This window comes from Salminus brasiliensis, chromosome 1, assembly GCF_030463535.1.
Source record: "Salminus brasiliensis chromosome 1, fSalBra1.hap2, whole genome shotgun sequence".
In the NCBI taxonomy this organism is placed as follows: domain Eukaryota; kingdom Metazoa; phylum Chordata; class Actinopteri; order Characiformes; family Bryconidae; genus Salminus; species Salminus brasiliensis.
Genome location: NC_132878.1, coordinates 11522425 through 11540575, shown reverse-complemented (window position 1 = coordinate 11540575; position 18151 = coordinate 11522425). Strand labels below are relative to the sequence as shown.

Here is an 18151-nt window from a genome sequence, read left to right as displayed (position 1 = left end):
AACCTATATACACTACTGTCCAAATGTTTGTGGACAGTCCTTCTGATGACTGCATTCAGCTACCAGCCGTGTGCTGGAGGGGTCTTGCGCGCTTGAGCTGGTGGGGTGGAGATGATCCACCATCCTGATCTGACTGCAATCAATTCCTCACAGCAATGCTCCAAAATCTACTAGAAAGACTTTGCTGGACAGTAGAAACATTTATTCCAACAAGGGCAGGATGCATTTTCTTAATACTCTTAATTTCAGAAGGAACAATTAGTAAACAGGTGTCCCAATACTTCTGTCCATATGGTGTACTTTATCTTTATATTATAATATGATTCACAGGTTAAAGTACAATTATAAGCCATCTGTGTCATTTGTAATCCACATGAATCTGGTTGCTTTTAAGGTTGTTGAATACTGGTGCAAGGTATCGCATGTACTGCAAGCCACACAGTACCTCAGAGCTGACTTCATTCTAGAGATTACCATCAGGTACTTTCCTAAAACACTTTTAGCCCAGCAGAATCAACACATTTCAGATTTCAGATTTCAAAAATGATCATTCAAACTTCATACTTTATGGCGGTAATGGCCCCTGTATCCTCTGTTTGTGCTTTTGTTGCAGTTGCTGATTGTTTCTTATGTTGCTATGGCATCGTTACATAACCACAGACATCCTGTATCAACAGGCAGGTCTTTTAGAGCATGGGTATAATTATCACTGGTGTTTTCACTCACTCACAAGGTCACTGTGCATCTGCACTCTGCAGTGCACTAGAAATTATATGACCAGTCTACAGTCTCTCCCACCACACCTGATTCAGCTGCAAGCAACAGCTGGAAATCATAATAGCTGCTGATAAGATACAGAAACCTTTATCTTAGACTGAATAACATTACAATTCAGGAAAATAAATATATACACAGTTTATTTACAGGTATAAGATATCTTTTTAGTTCCCACATCATATTCAAAATAAAATTCGAAAACTTCACAAAGAACCAGTGAAAACATCACTTTTAGCAATTTTACGAAGTATTGTGGCTTTCTGAAAGTGCTGAGATGAGCCCAGTTTGAACCAGGTTGAATTTGAATGGGATCATGGAGTAATTACTTTTTTACAGGTGCTACTAGTGTTGCAGTCAAGACCATTAGAGGTGAGACGGAGTCAAGACCAAGGCCTCTACACATCAGGTCCAAGTTAAACCAAAGCATTATAGCATTTGTCTGAATGCCAAGGCCAAGACGAAGAGCAGAAACCAGATCAAGACCTATACTTCGACAGATTGAGTATCATCACCAAGATGTTACAGCAGTCGACTGAAGGCCAATGCCGAGACAAAGAGCAGGTGAGGCCAGGTCAAGACACACTGAGTCCAAGTCAACACCAAAACATTATAGCAGTTGACTAAAGGTCAAGGCCAGGACCAAGAGAGAGTTAGGCCAGATCAAGACCTATCCCACAACACATTGAGTCCAAGTCAAGACCAAGTCGAATCCAGGTCAAGACTGAGACCAAAGGTGGGTGAGACCAGTGACCTCGACACAGTGAGTCCAAGCCAACACCAAGGCGTTATAGCAGTCGTCTGAAGGTCAAGACGGAGACTAATAGCATGTGGGACACGGTAATTTAACTGGGTTAACTGGTGAACATTACTTCTTTCAGTTGGATTGACCATATTTTTGTGCAGTACCAAAATGATGTTATTGTATTGAAAATACACAATTCAGTTCATTTAACAATGTTTTTTTAAATGCAGGCGGGAATAGACATTAAACAAATTGAGGGAGAGGGACACGGACTAAACATCACACAAAATACTTAAGTGATTTGACCTGCAGCACATTTACTAATGTCTTGTTGAGTTAAGTTAAGTTGAGTTAAGTCAGAAACCCTCTGTAACCAGTTACTGCATTATTTCAAGTTGGCCTGACTTTCCATGTCATAAATGGACTACAGGGGAAAAACTGGGAACAATGTAAGATAAGGGCCCAAAAATATACATCATTTTCCAGGTATTTCAGGACTAGGTGATATGAGCTCAAACCAATATCATGATGAACTGAACATTTTACCTCGATTATGATTATTAAACGATAACATAAGCTACTAAAGGTGCTCATTTGGCTTTGTGTTTGAGTTTTCCTCCATGTTGCAGACTGGACAGGGCAGAGTCATGTGACTACATGTGCGTTAGTATGTTTTTAAAGAGACAGTACATAAACATACACAGTGGGGAAAGTACTTGCAGAATAAAAAACTAATGTATTAACAATTTGAAATAACCGACATGTGCAAGATCACATCGATTAGATGCTTTCCAATTAGTTACCCAGCCCTATCCAGGACTGTGGGAAACTTTCGTTTTCATGAACTGACAGAAGATAGTTTCACTGCCCCTCCTTTGATTGCTCAGCTCAGCTGTGTCATGCATGACGACTGTCTCTGATCTGTCTGTATTTTTGTCTGTTTTGTTTACAGCTTATCATGTGTGTGCTCTTTTGGCTCGGAATTCGGTTATGTTTGATTAGCACAGGCTCATATACACAAGCACATGCTGACCACAATGGTGCCGGATTGTGTGCAAGGGTGTAACTTTAAGGTGATCATGAGAGAGGAAGAACAGGACCTTCAAAGTCATGCAAAATGATACATATGTTTAAGAAAATTGTCAAAATAATGAATAATGAAATAATGAATCTGCTTTCTACAGCACACTTCTGCTGAGCTACCTGAGATATAGGCCTAACACTTGTGTTTACACCTGGAGCGAATTTGCATAAACAGATTTTCATGGCAGTTTTAAATAAATATTATGATTTATTTAATATACATAATAAACATGACCTGCAGTGTCCTCTGTGCATAACAAAAAATCCCATCAATCTGTACAAACAAATAGAATTGTGTACGATCACAGAGCAGGTTATTACACGGTTTAAAGTAAAACATCCTTAAGGAATGCCAAGGTTCCTCAAAGCACCTTAAGAGGTTCCTCCACAGTTTCCTCCAAAAGTCCAGTGTAGGAGGACCTGTACACCTACTCACTCATGTAGTTTTCAAATCAGCCAATCGTGGGGCAGCAATGCAATGCATGAATTTATTTAGATTTTATGCAGATACTGTTCACCATCATCAATCAGAGTGAGGAAAAATGCGATCTTAGTCATTTTGAGGGTGGTATGATGGTGGGTGTCAGAGGGGTTGGTTTGAGTATTTCTAACTGCTGATCTCCTGGGATTTTCAGCACCTCAGTCTCTAGAGTTACTCCGCTTGGTGCAATAAAGGAAAAATATCTTGTGACCACCATCATCCCAGAAAACACAGTTCCACTGCTCCACAGCTCAATGTCAGGGGTGTTATACCCCTCTGGTTTTTGCCGGGCATTAGACTTGGTCCCAATAGGTTCATGTTTATAAACAGAGAAAATAGAGTCCTATCTATTCTACAGGGACAAGACAAGCTGTGTGTTTGCAAACATTTGGACATGTAGTGCATTATATAGTGTATGAGTACCACGTCTCAGTGACTGAATAATGCAGAAGGTCCCGTGTACTCACCTGATCAGGATAGACGTAATCAGACACGTCCCACACTCTCTTCTCTCCACTGATTTCAGTGTAGGCCACGCCTTTCATCTTAGTGAATACCGACCCAATAGCTGTGTCTTCAGTCTGGTAGCCTTTCTCATAGATAAACACCCACCTAGAAGAGAGATGAGACTTTTAGACTCTCCCTGCTCAGAGCAGGCATTTATCCCTTCACCTTCATGTCATGTCATACGTTTCAGTTCATGTTCTTGGTCTTCATATTCTGATTCACTTTATCTATTTGAACAATAAATATTTTAGGTAATTATATGTGCACTTAACTAATATTGATAATATAAACATTGTGGCACCATTGGCCAAATTACATATATATATATATATATATATATATATATATATATATATATATATATATATATATATATATATATATATATAGTAAACACTTCTATAGATAATTATACCTCTGGTGAGCAAAGCCAAAGGCGACAGTGGGAGGAAGCACGACTTACAAGGTGGACCCATCCTCCTCTGTTCAGAACTACTTAGAATTATTGATAAAAGTCACAAATATAATCTGATAGAATCATAATATAATAAATCTAATATAATCATAGTAGTGATGATAACGATAATGAGAGTAATGATGGTTATTGGACAGTCAAAACACCCCATCTCCTCATTTTAAACCCTGTCACCTGTCATTCCTGTCAATCTATCAATCAGGAACTGTCTGTTGGCTGAATTAAATTCTCAAGATTTACAAGATCACATTCTCTGACTCTTCTAACATTATACTAACACTAATCAAATTAATTAAAAATTAATTAAAAACTATTAAAAACTAGTCAATGCCCACAATGCAGCAGAGGACTAAGCAGATGACCAGGTATTTTTGGCTTGTGGTTTGTACAGAGCGCACTGATGGGGCTGAGGCAGGGTGCACTGCTGGTCCACTGTGCAGCCTTGCTTCATGGAAGATGTTCACAGAATTCTTTCCTTGTGAAGAAATGCGCCTTCGCCCCAATTCTAGTCTAGTCTAACCTCTTCTTTAGGACCTCCCGTTCGTTCTGGCACCTAGCTGCTAGATTCTGCGATGAAGCAGAGAGACAGCGGGTGCTAGATGTGAGGGAAAGGGGGCACATAGGGAACTCAAGTTTTAGCTTGCCATGTTTAGCTTTAGCTCTAGCTCCAAGGGTTCCACAGACTCAAAGAGAGGGTGGAGCCATGTTAGCCTTGTGGTTTTAGGACCCTATTCCACATCGAAAGGAAGTAAACTGGTGAAACTAGACTTAGACTTTGGGATAGATTGGGATATATTCATAAGGTGTACTTTGTACATTTACATTAGGGGCCCTGAGGAGCCAGATTTACTTATTTAGAAAAAAACAACTCAGATTTTGGGTCCCAGGGGCCAACTCTAAGCCACTTCAGTCTCTGTCCCTGTTCCATTTCTCCAAAATCCTCGTAAATGAGCTGGTGTTTGGTCAGTTAAGTTTTGAAAAGGCCTCATTTCATCTGCTTGATATTTTTTCATTTTCATTTTATAAGTGACAAGGAACATGAAATCGTCACCTTAAAAAATGAGCTACCCTCATTCTAACTTCCAAGCACCATAGGAAATGACTAGATATGCCTTAGCTTTGCGGCACAGGATTTTCCTCTCAGGCTTTTAGCTATTAATGCTGATTTACTGTCACGGTGTATGGATATGTACCGTCTACTGAAACGTCCCAGTTTTTGGTTCTCTCTCTCTTTTTTTCGTATCAGAAGCAGTGACTTCTGCTTCCCCACTTTCTCTCGAACACTGTACGCGTTGCATATTGAAGCCAAGGAGACCTTGTACTGTTACAGTGATTATGCACCATGATAAACAATAAATTGCCTTTACATTTGCCAGTCAGTGATTGAGTGCCTCACTATATTACAGAGTTAAGTTCTCTATATGTATATTTAATACCACAGTCTAATTCTTTCTGGACTTCTAACAGTTAAATGGTTATAAATTGGGATGTTTAAGCAGAATTACCTTGACTTCAGAGCACATATTACATCCTGGTCTCAAAAACAGGCTTCAGTGACAGTCGTCAGACAATGTGTCTTACCGAACCAGTAGCTTACAGAGGCCTAAGGCAACGTCAATATGAACAGCAGATATAAACAGGATCATGTCAGTCTCCTTGTATTTGACTTTAGTTAACACTGGAACTGGTCCACAAAGTAATACACCAGCAGAGCAAGTTTTTGTGTATCAGTAAAATACACATAAATAATACAGTCTCATTAGGTGGGCTTTATTAAAGGTCCGTCAAGATTTAGATTAGCATATAGCCATACACATACATATTAATATACAGCAAAAGACAATTCTTTGTCATTTCATACATTTTGTATTATTTTATATCTGTCTGTATTTGATAAACCTTTGTTGGGATACATTGTATTGTAAGAAGTGGCAGAAAGAATTAACTTTATTTTCAAGTCATAGGGAGTGTGATAATGATGTTTTTGGCCTCTTCCTTATCTTCTACTGGGCTATCATTTCTGTGATCTTGAACGAGCCAGTGGCTATCTAGCCAGTACTGATCGTAGCTAACTTTAGCGCTAGATGATAAAGAGAAATCCATTAAAATATACTTTGCTTTGTGGACCTGAGGCTACAGAAAAAAACATAGATTAGACATTATATGGATCAGTTAATCCCACAAACCCTAGAAAAACTCTGTTTGGGTCCATAATTCATTTTCTTTATTTCTGAACTACAACATGACTGCAACAGTTAGTGACAAAGCCCTCAAAGCCTTTAAAGCCCTCAAAGCCTTTAAATCCCTCAAAGGCATCAAAATAATGTTTTGTTTTATCGTGTCACATCATTCATTGTCACCTGCTGTTAATTGTATCCCAACCATCGAAGATCATTTACTTCTATGCTAAGCTGCTTGCTAACAGCTTGCTTTTAGCTTGCTGTCTGCAGCACACGTGCATATAAACTTTTTATGCATCTAAGCCAGACCAGCAGCAAAGTGATTAGGCTTGATTTCAGGACCTGGAGGGGAAAATCATGTAAAGCTACTGAAAGACACTTCCTCCTAGTTCTTCCGTTGTTCTTCCACTGTGTAAGCTACTGATAGCTCAGCATTACTTCTTAACCAGTAATATGTCCAGCTAATCACAGGGTCATCACTGTTTATTACGTTTTATAATGTTCTATAATCCGTAAATGACTCATTCCAAGAGAGGCCTGCGTTACAGTAATACTGCAATACAAGAAGCATTGTCAGGACTGCCAGGAACCAGAGGGGCTGCTCCTACCAGGAATCCCGCTTATCCCACCATGTTTCAAATTCCCCCTAAACTGCACAGACCACTGACCCATAGACATGAAGGGACACAATGTTAAACTTAGAAACAACCCAAATCTCCATTTCTGCCTGACTGCTTTTTGAATGAGGCAAGAATACAGGGCAGTTAGAACAGAGATCATGTACAGATATCAGCCTTAAAGGGATATGTGCAATATCCCACCCCCATGTGCAATTAAGAGTCTTTTGCTGTAAATAATATTGTTTATTGCTTTTTTAATTCTTATCTATATTGTGTGTATATAGTGTAAATTATTTATTTATCTAAATTTTTGTAACTGAGTGTCCTGCTATCCCTTTCTGCTGTTACACTGTGAATTTCCCCACTGCGGGACTAATAAAGGACTATCTTATCTTATCTTATCTTAAAGGCACAGTACCAACAACCGCCTGTTTAATTCTAAGGGATGAAAAAAAAGGTTGGAAAAGGGTCATGTAAAAATGAATAATTGTTATAAAATCCACAGAAACATCATAGTTGGGCCTCAGCCCAAAAATGTTTTATGAGGGGAGACCATATGTACTCTGTTTCAAGGACGTGTCCTCTGTTTGGGATGTGAAAAATGCGTCCGACTGGGATTTCTAAATTGTCTGGGATTCATTTGAATCCGTTCTGTATGCGGTTTTATGTAGTTTATAAGTCCCGGCCTCTCACTGCCACTAAATGTAAATGTAAATAAACACAAACCTGTTTGACTTTATGACTGGAATTAGGAGCTTCTGTGTGTATAAGATAGTTTGGTTTTGAATTGGGTCATATAAAGGTCTTTCTCGGAGGCAATGTGTCTTTGGCTTCATGCCTGGCAGCAGGGTGTATATCAGATTTTGCTCTGTCTTCATGCCAATGTTAAATTGCTTGACGCTTCTGCTGCCGTCATACTGAGCTGGACAGAATGACTGTCTGGAAAGGGAATGTATGACACTTTCCCCATTTTAACCTTCATTCCCTTTTCAATTTAATGCTGCATTAGATTCAGTGATAGATTTGTTTTGTGTCCTGGGAGGATTACAGGCCTGAGGAGGGAAACAGAAGGTCTCTGTGGTTTTAAAGGGATGCTACAGTATCTTACACTCTTATCTGTATCAGTACCTTCCTATTGAAACCTGTTCCAGACGCCACTCAGCAGAACAGAAGACACTGAACAGGTGCTGAATTCTGCCAGGTAACATATGTGGCTTTTTAGACCACTTACAGGAGTTCTTCAGTCAACGTCAAAACTGTAAAAAGGTTGTACATCTGTATAATAAGCTCTTTCAGAGTTGGGATTACTCTCCAGAGGTAAGACTTTGTGAATAGCCAGTTACATTCTATGGACAAAAATATTAGAAAACCTTAAAATTAATTATTTCTTCCAAAATCAAGAGAATTAGAAAGTTTATTCTGCTGTAACTGTCTGGTGTGTCCAGGGAAGGAGGATTTCTACTAGATTCTGGGGCATTTTTATGAGGATTTGATTGCATTCAATGACAAGAGCACTAGTGAGGTCAGGATGTTGGATGCTCACCGCCCCACCTCATCCCCAAATCCACATTCCAGAAGTATTGGATGGAGCACCGTCATTCCAGAGAACACAGTTCCACTGCTCCACAGCTCAATGCTGGGGGGCTCCACACTGGGGGCCCTCTAGCCCATGCCAGGCATTAGACATGGTGCTAATATATTAATGTCTATCTGCTCCAGAGTCCTATTCTATTGGCAGTTCTTCTCTACAAGGACTAGACAAGCTGTGTTTGTGTATTAGTACATCTGTGTCTGTGAAATGAGTGCAATGCATTTATTAGAAGGGGTGTCCACAAATATTTGGACATGTGGTGTATATACAGACAAATGTTGGGATATTCCTTTAATGGGATCCAGCACCGAATTGACACTGACAAGTCTGTCTTTGTGTATTGTAGTTGTAGGTCTGGTGTGTTCCTACCAGTAGCTCAGAGTTTCTAGGCTGACGGATGGCTTCAGACAGTCTGCTAATCAAATCCCCTTACTTGTCCATCACAGTGTGATAGAAGGTTGTCTGATCATCCACGAGGTGTGGGAGAGCAAGAACGAGAGAGTGAAGAGAGCAAGTGAAATGAAATAGACAGAGCAACTCCTTAAGGGGCTGACGTTAAAGGAAATTTAATGCTGATAACCCAGTTTCCAGCAGGAAGCTATTACAGAACGGCTTCACAGAAAACTCTACTTTCTTTTTTCAGTTCAAACTTTCTCTCTCTAATGTGTTAAACCACTCCACTTTGCTGTGTGTTGGTTACGCTTATGTAATGCTATAAGGATACAGCCCCTAGTGCTAAGAGAGTTGGGACTGTGATTCGCTTTTCAATTTGTACCGGTAAAATGTTCTGAACGTCTCAGGCACCACATGCTGTTTTCAGGAAAAGTGTAAAGGCAACCAACATGGTTTTATCCCCATCCCCCAAAGTCTTGCTCTCTCTTGCATTATGTAACATGCACATAAAGGTTGAGCCTTTGACATAAACATATAAAAGACTGGTTCACTAAAACCAATTAACAGGAAGAGGCAGGAAGCAGCAATCACTGGGGTCCAAGCACTTAATTGCAAGTAGGTTTCACTTTCCACATTAATGTTATGCATAGGCATAAATTTAATAGGTTTGAAAAATTGTCCGTCCTAATAATTTGCTTTCAACACCTCCAGACCGTCTGGTTTTGGAGTAGTTTTGAGTTCGATTGGTCCTTAAAATCTTTAGTTGAGTCTCTTTCTACAGTCCTTTCATTTGTTAAATGATAAAGTGCTGGCAGTTAGACCGCTGTGCCACTCTGGAGCTGTGAAATTCTTATTAATTGTACCTTTCTCTGAATTCTTGGACACTGATATGTATATGATTTCACAGCTTTGGGGTGGTGTGACTGTGTAACTACCTGCTTTTCAAGAAATCACAAGGCCGTAAGTTCAAATGCCATCAACACCACAGCCCTCCATTGTCATTGTCTAAGAATAGGAAGGCTTCCCTATGTCCCCATGTGATAGGTGAGGAGAATGTAAAGCTGGTTTTACACATGAACTCCGGAAACTTCTGGAGAATCAGGTCCGGACATTCTTACTAGAAAATGTTCTGTGTGGTTTTGGCAAAGCTGAGGCTTGTGTAGCACGTGTATGAAGTATGGCATAACTGTGAGTTCTCTGGAAAATTACCGGCACTATTCAAACATCGCCTCATTTAGACAAAATGTCTGGTGTTATGTCAAGCTGTGCTACCTTGTCGGAGCATGCTATTATAGTGTATCTTTATAGGTAAAGCTGCCTAAATAAATCGGTAGGTAGGGTATGCTGATAGTTTAAAGGCATCATATCAGAGAAGGCTCCCAGCTGAAGTATAGGGAAGATGTTTGGATAGCGTAAATGACTATATCAGGGTAAATAGTCATTAACACTCAAGCAAACATTTACAGTAAGCTCAGATTGTATGCCGCACCCAAGAAAAAACAGAATTATCATGAAAAACACATGAAAACATTCACAGAGCTGCTAAGTAGTACAAATTGGCGGCTGGCATAACTTGACAAAACACTAGTACAACTTATTCAGGCATTTGTGTTCACACATACACCTCTTCCGGGTAATGTCTGGATAAGTTCTGGGTTATCGTACACGTCTGAAAGGGGCTTAAGACACAGCTTGCCGTTCTGTTACTTACTCTTTGTTCATGTTTCAGTGAGGTTTAATCATCTTGTGTAAATAATATATTTTTTGAAATGTATATTATTCTAGTACTAAGTCAGACTCAACATTTTAACCCAAATTCATTGTACTGTCAAACACATTTAATTGCATTATTAGCAAAAATGGCTTAAATACATTACTAAAAAAATGATTGTACAAACGATTCAGGACATATCCTCTATTGCCAAATGTATGTCAAATCAGGTTGACCTTACTAAACTATACTGTGTGAAACTGAGTGGAATGAACAGAACGTACATTCATATCTTAGTGTGGATCTCGACTACATTAACTTACCCTTTCCCTTCTCCTATAAAGTTACCATTCTGGAGATGCATGGTTCGGTTATAACAGTGACGAAACACATGCACACGCATGCTTACTGGTTTGCATGCATGACTGGTAAAGTTTCTAAGAATGTGCTGTTTCCTTGTAACAGACAGAACGTGTCTCAACCTGTAGCCTGAACTCATACTCTGTGCATTCCTCACTCGTCTCAATGGCCAGAGCTTGTGTGGCACTGATGCCTGATAGCAGAGAAACCAACTAGCGTGGAATGAGGGCCATAAGTGGGGGAGGAAAAGATAAGCAGAGCAGAAACTGGTTCTGCAATCAGACTAATCTTAAAAGAGATTATACATCATGTAAGCCTGTGTGAGAATGTCTGTACATGCCAGATTATGTTCTATTACTGATTTTGTGATTGGACTGATTTGGAGATTACTGAAATCGCCCCAGAAATCTGAACATTCATTACATTCCAGATGCAAAAATGTTAATGGTGTGTGTAATCGCTAAACTTAGCATACTGTGTTATGTTCAATATAAAACAGTAATTAAAAATGAGAGAGAGAGAGAGTGATAGAGAGAGAGAGAAGTTGCTGTCATGCTAAAACTTTACAGGATAAGGAAAACTAGTCTTAACTTTTAATAGAAGTTAATGTACAAAGATTTTATTCCAAGTCATAAAAGGAATTTCCATTGGTTGATTTATCAAAAAACTTGGGTACAGTGTGAAGAACAACTGTCAGATTCAAATCATGTCACAAAGTTAAGCTAAATGGAGACACAAGGTTTTTGTGTGAAAGTGACCATGTGTAGCAGAAAATCTACAATTAATGATGTATTGCTTGGCTGTGGATAATAATACCATACATCATGATGGTCATCACAATTGTCTGAGATAAGTGGCATGTAAACAAAGTCATTCAGAGTAGCGTGGTGAGAAACACTCTGAATGGACCCAGACGGCTAAAGAGTTCAAGGCCTCACCACACCAAGCTGCCACACCAATTGATTTTAACAGAAGCATGGTAGCTTAATAGTAAAGGTAATGATAGTCTAATGGTAGACACCTGTAGGTTTACTGGTGGTTTTAGATAGTAATTAGAGCACAGAGTCAATACACTGTTGGCTCGCTGAGCAAGGCAGCAGGGGCTACTCACTGCTCCGGGTATGTATGCTCACTGTCACTGCATGGAGGCAGTGACAGTGAGGCAGAGGCCAAATTCCACCTGTGTCCAACACAAATGGTGACTGTGGGTATCTTTGTCACTCATGCATCTTGGTAAGGTAGCCATGTAGATCCATTTGCTAACTCAGTTCTGCTTATACTGAGGAATCTGGCCAACAGATCAGGCAAAACCAAGGAAAGCAGACAGGAAAGGAAGCTTGGAGTAAGTATTTGGATGCTGCCGAGAGCAAGTGGCATAAAAACAAAGTCATTCAGAGTGGAGTGGTAAGAAACGCTCTATTCTAAGGAAAATTCAACAAGTCATTGTTCACAGTGGTGGTGAATGGAAGCAGATGTCTGAAGAGTTTAAGGCCTCAATTAATTGTAAACATGTGGAGACATGGTGTAATGGCAGCTTTGAGAGCAGTTTAGGCCTAATGCAAATCCACTGGAAGGGTGCATGCAGGGTGACAGAAATGTTAGCATTATTGACATCACATATAAAGGCTCAGAAGACACCTGTAGGTTCACTGGTGGTTTTAAATAGTCAATAAAGTGGCTATTGCAGTGCCGGTGATAGGAAACAGAGATCAGGAGGTCTAAAACCATATATATTTTTAGACCTCCTGACCTCTGCTTCCAATCACCACCACTGGAAAGGAATCTAAGCTGATTAGTTTCTCTACAGTAAACCATTTCACACCAACGCCACTCTGAATGACTTTGTTTACATCTCAACCATTTAACCTCTATAGGAACATACACTGATCAGTCATAGCGGTAAAACCACTGGCAGATGAAGTGAATTACATTGAGTATCTGGTTTCAGCCGCACCTGTTTAGGGGTGGATAAATTAGGCAGCACGTGAACAGTCAGTGCTTGAAGTTGAAGTGTTGGAAGTAGGAAAAATGAACAAGAATAAAAAAAAAAAACTAATGACTTTAACAAGCGCCAAATTGTGCTGGGTCTGGGTCAGAATATCTGCAAAACATCAGGCAGATCTTGTGGGATTGTTCTGAAATGGAGTGGTCAGTGACTACCAGAAGAGGTCTAAGAAAGACTCAAGGCCCATTGATGTGATTCATGGAAGACGCACCTTTCAGCTTACAGGACTTGGTGTGGGATCTGCTGCTAATGCCAGATACCACAGGACATCTTCAGAGGACTTGTGGAGTCCATGCCTTGTCAGAGACAGATTATATCTGACCAATATTGTTTATTTTACTCCAGTCTTACATACACAGAGTGCATTATTAATATCACAACTTCTTGGATTATTGACTTCTGCAGAAATCTGGTGAAAATTCCTGTATTTTTAATATCACAATCTATCTATCTATCTATCTATCTATCTATATACACACACACACACACACACACACACACACACATATATATATATATATATATATATATATATATATATATATATATTGCAGAACAACAAATATTTAATGTTTGTTTATGTTGTGCAGCCCTAAAAGGAAGTCATACAAAGCCATTGCATTTTATATGGTGGCTCAGTTGTTAGAGCACAGAGTTAATACACTGTTGGGTCCCTGAGCAAGGCCAGATTAACCCTCTCTGCTCCCCAAGCACTGCCGCTGAGGCTACTCACTGCTCCGGGCATGTGTGCTCTATGTCCACTGTATGTGTTTGCTCACTAGTGTGTGTGTGTGTGTGTGTGTTCACTGCACAAATGGGTTTAAGGTAGAGTCCGAATTCCACCTGTGCCAGACACAATTGGTGACTGTGGTTATCCTTGTCCTTGTGAACAACTAGTAGATCACTCATGCATCTTGGTCTGGTAGACATGTGAGTCCATTCGCTAACTCAGTTCTGCCAACACTGAGTGTGGCCCTGAGCTACACATCAGGCAAAACCAAGGAAAGCAGACAGGAAAGGAAGCTCGGAGTAAGTATTTGGATGAAGCAGGGAGAAGAGAGTTTCATGGGGGCGTTCAGAAGATTCAACGTTCAAGCTCAAGCTGTTAACTTAGTGTAAGCTGCTTTTGGAGACCACATTTGACTTAGACTAACTATCCTTTTAGTGTTTCTTAAAGGTTAGAAAAGTGGTCTAGAAACTGGAAGATTGCTGGTTCAATCCCTTGGACTGGTGGGGGAGTGAAGGAACAGTGCTTTCTTCTCCCTCAATGTTTAATGTCCATTGAATGTGAACTCTCTACCTAGAAAAGGTGTCTGAATACGTTTTTTTAAATATAGTGTATCTAGTGAGAAACGCAAAGAACAAACCTTTCAGGTTCACAGATTTCATTCACTGAAATCCTAACGCCACATCACTGCAAAGACCTATATATCCTAAAGCTATTCCTCCTCCAGTCATAGCTGTCATTTATTGCTGCATTACTGCCCTCGCCCAAAGGTCTTTACTTTTCAGGTGTTGTGTGGTGTAATCATATGACAAAGACTTACACAGTCATAGTGTTAACACAGGCTTATTGGACCTCTACACCCTTTTCAAGCCTCAACAAATACTTGCAAATACTTTGGTAGTACTAGCTTTCTTCTTATGGTGGCGGTCTTCAGGGATCCAAACAATCATGTGAGGGCATACACAGATTGTACACATTGTGACTTCTGGTTCCTATCACCAAAAATAGATTCAGCAAGTTTCTTAACAATGTGTCATGTTCTGTTATGCTTGAGCTTGAATGAATTTGTTAATGAACTTCGTCAAACTCAATTTAAGAAAGGCAGTATTTACACTACCATTCAAAATAACCTGTCATATCTTTCTGAATGGGGAGACTGGTTACACCTCAACCATTTATTAATTATTTGGTAATGTAGAAACATCAGTGGAATTCCAGAACATATGCTTTAGCTCCCCTGTAAAAGAAATCTTTAAAGGTCTACTCTGGCACTTTTCAAATCATTGTGAATGGGTTTCTTCACATGTTACTGGCTTAATTGAACATTTGGAAAATGTAGTAGTAGTAATAATAATAATAATAATAGTAATAATAATAATAGTAATAATAATAATCAAAATAATAATAATTATTATAACAATTACAAGTAATAATTAAATTAAATTAAATTCAAATTGTGTAAAATCAATGTTTTCTACAAAACAAATTCCACTTGGTTGCAGATAAATGTATATCGCTGCTGTCCAATGAAAAACATGTATCTCCATTTTTGTCCATTGTCAGTTTTCTCCATGTTTGAACTCTGCAGCTGCTCTGTACACTATGTAAATGATTTTGGATGAACAGACCAATAGAAATGCTCTAAATGACCTGTAATAAACTCGTATTTTACAATAACTTCCATTTAAAGTTAAGAACAATTTTGCTTTCTTCTGTAAAGTCATCATTGTGGAGATACATATTAAAAATACATAATATAAATATATAATATATATTAACAAAATAATTAAATCATTCATTCAAGCATAACAGAACATGACAAATTCATGGGCAGATAATCTGAGATAACAGCAGAAAGCAGCCTAGTAAACATAAGTGAGAGCAACAGTAGGAGGAAGCAACTGTAGAGTAAATACTGATGGGATCAGCAAACACAACAACATTAATATTCAGATGAATATAATAGAAACACCAGCCAAAAGAAAAATTGGGTGCTTGGAACCCTAAATATTACTCCTGACTATGGGAAAAGCACAGTCGTTTGCTTCCCCAGTCTAGTGCACTTCATACAAACCCTTATTGTAATTGTATGTTACTGTTTGTTACTGCATGGTGCCGATGTTTGAGCGTGGACTGGCATCTGTTGTCTGTAATAGCATGTAGCCTGTACAGTACTGCATTACACTGTGTGGAAATGAACAGAATCTGCACCAGCATTCTTACTTCTTTAAAAAAAAGGGTTCTAAATTTCTGTTAGGACCCTCAAATAAAGGGTTTCCAAACGTTTGGAAATGTCTTCAACAAAAGCTTTAAAATGGTTTTGAAAAGATGATTTACACTCGTTTACAAAAATGATTCTGTAAGGAATCATCAATGAAAGGTGCTTGAGGGAACCACGCATGGTTCTCCTGTGGCATCGCTCCATCACGACATGTCTGACTTCAAGAGTACTTTACAATATCTGTGAGAAGTAAATCGTCAGCATTAATGTACGCTCTTAAAATAGAGGGTTCTTCAAGGGTTCTGTAGTAAAAGCAACTGTTAAACATAGAACCATTGTGTGCTGAATGTACCGAAAGAATGGTTCTTCTTCTTCAAAAACAAAAACAAAAAAAAAAAACCTGCTTTACACTCATTAACAAAAATGGTTCTATAGGGACATTTTTATTTAAGGTTGTTAAGGATCCACACACGGTTCTCCTATGACATCGCTCTAAGGAACCCTTTTTGATCTTATTAACGTACACTCTTAAAATAGAAGGTTCTTCCATGGTTCCTTAGTAAAAGCAATTATAGAACCATTACTGAATGTACTGAAAGTCTGGTTCTTCAAACAGCTCTGAAATGGTATTAAAAAAGTGCTTCACATGTGTTAACGAAAAATGTTCTAACAAAAGGTTCTTAAGGGAACTAAACATGGTTCTCTTCTGGTACTGCTCCAATGAACCCTTCTTTGGCATGTTTATTGTAAAAGAGTATTTTACAATATCTGTGAAAACTGAAAGCTAACCCTCAACATTAATGTACACTCATAAAAAAGAGGGTTCTTCAAGGGTTCCTTAGTAAAACGAGTGCTGCAGATTTACAAGATGGTTCTATGGGGAGTCATTTAAGGTTCTTAAGGGAACAAAACATGGTTCTCCTATGGCACTGCTCAAAGGTACTCATGATTATCTTACAATATTTGTGAAATCTAAACCCTAAATGTTAAATTACAAAAGAGGGTTCTTTAAGGGTTCTCCTGTGACATTAATTCCAAGAAACACTTTTTGGCAAGTTTATCTGAAAAGCCCTCAACATTAACACACTGTTTCTGTTTCATTTCGTAAGTGAAAACAACTGGAACTGAAGGGCTAATTGTTGAGGAAAGTACATGAAAAGGAATATAAATGGGAAAGGAATCACAGGAGTAAGGTCTGGAAGCCTGGACAGGTTCCTGCTATTTGAAAGGTTGAAGGGTTATTTGTGTGGTCAGAATCTGTTTGTGGTGACAAGCCTTGGTTAACACATTCCATCACTTTCTAGGAGTTAAACTTTAATCTCTTGGTGCGATAGAGAACCCTTCCTCACTGTACAGCGGTTAGGAACAGACCAGGGCTCTTACCCGATGATGTAAACCAGGACCCCCAGCTGGATCAGTCTGCAGACAATTCCCACTCTTCTGTTCCTGACCAGCACTTGCCGAGGGGTCTCGTACTCAAAGAAGAAGTTTGCAAGGGCCTCTGTGATGTAGCTCTTCATTTTGGATGGATGGGCTGACAGAGGTGAACGTGTGAAGGTGAGAGCTTTGTCCTCCTCCTCTGAAGTTCCTCCACTGTTACTCCCTCACTCGCTCCTCACAGATCCGGTTATCATCTCCCACAGCGAGAGAGAGAGTGAGAGAGAGGGTGTGACTTGCTGAGACGTTGCAGAAGTGCTGTCGTCTCTGACTTCCTTCCCCTCCTCCTCCTCTCTCTCTCTCTCTCTCTCTCTCTCACTCACTCACTCACTTTCTCTAGCCTATCTCTCACACTCTCTCAAACTCATGTTCTCACTCTCTTTCTCACTCGCTTATTATTTCTCTCTCACTCGTTTACTCTTTCTCTCTCTTTCTATCACTCACTCTCTTTCTAACTCACTCACTTTCATTCTCTCTCACACATTTATTCAGTCTCAACTCATTTACTCTCACTCACTCTTTCACTCACTCACTCATTCACCCATTCACTCTTTCACTCACTCACTCCCTCACTCACTCATTTACTATTTTACTCTCACTCACTCTTTCACTCTCTCACTCACTTGTTATACTCATTTACTCTCACTCACTGACTCTTTCACTCCCTCACTCATTCACTCACTCACTCTTTCACTCATTTACTCTCACTCACTGACTCTTTCACTCACTCTCTCACTCAGTTACTCATTTACTCTCACTCACTGACTTTCACTCACTCTCTCACTCAGTTACTCTTTTACTCTCACTCACTCACTCTTTCACTCACTCACTCATTCACTCA

At 39.4% G+C, this 18151-nt stretch overlaps 1 protein-coding gene across 5 annotated transcripts in view; it reads right to left on the bottom strand.

Moving 5' to 3' along the window:
- p2rx1 (purinergic receptor P2X, ligand-gated ion channel, 1) overlaps positions 1-17485 on the bottom strand; it is a 42256-nt gene extending 24771 nt beyond the window's left edge. For all 5 annotated transcript variants that reach the window (XR_011978203.1, XR_011978209.1, XR_011978204.1 and 2 more), the window contains exons 1-2: positions 17257-17485; positions 3551-3695 (exon numbers count right to left, since the gene is read on the bottom strand). Coding sequence is in view for 2 of the 5 variants with exons in the window: in XM_072667235.1 (XP_072523336.1) it covers positions 3551-3695; positions 17257-17393 (282 nt within the window). In the remaining 3 variants the exon portion in view is untranslated. The remainder of the gene's footprint in view (positions 1-3550; positions 3696-17256) is intronic.
- Between the last annotated feature and the right edge of the window lie 666 nt (positions 17486-18151).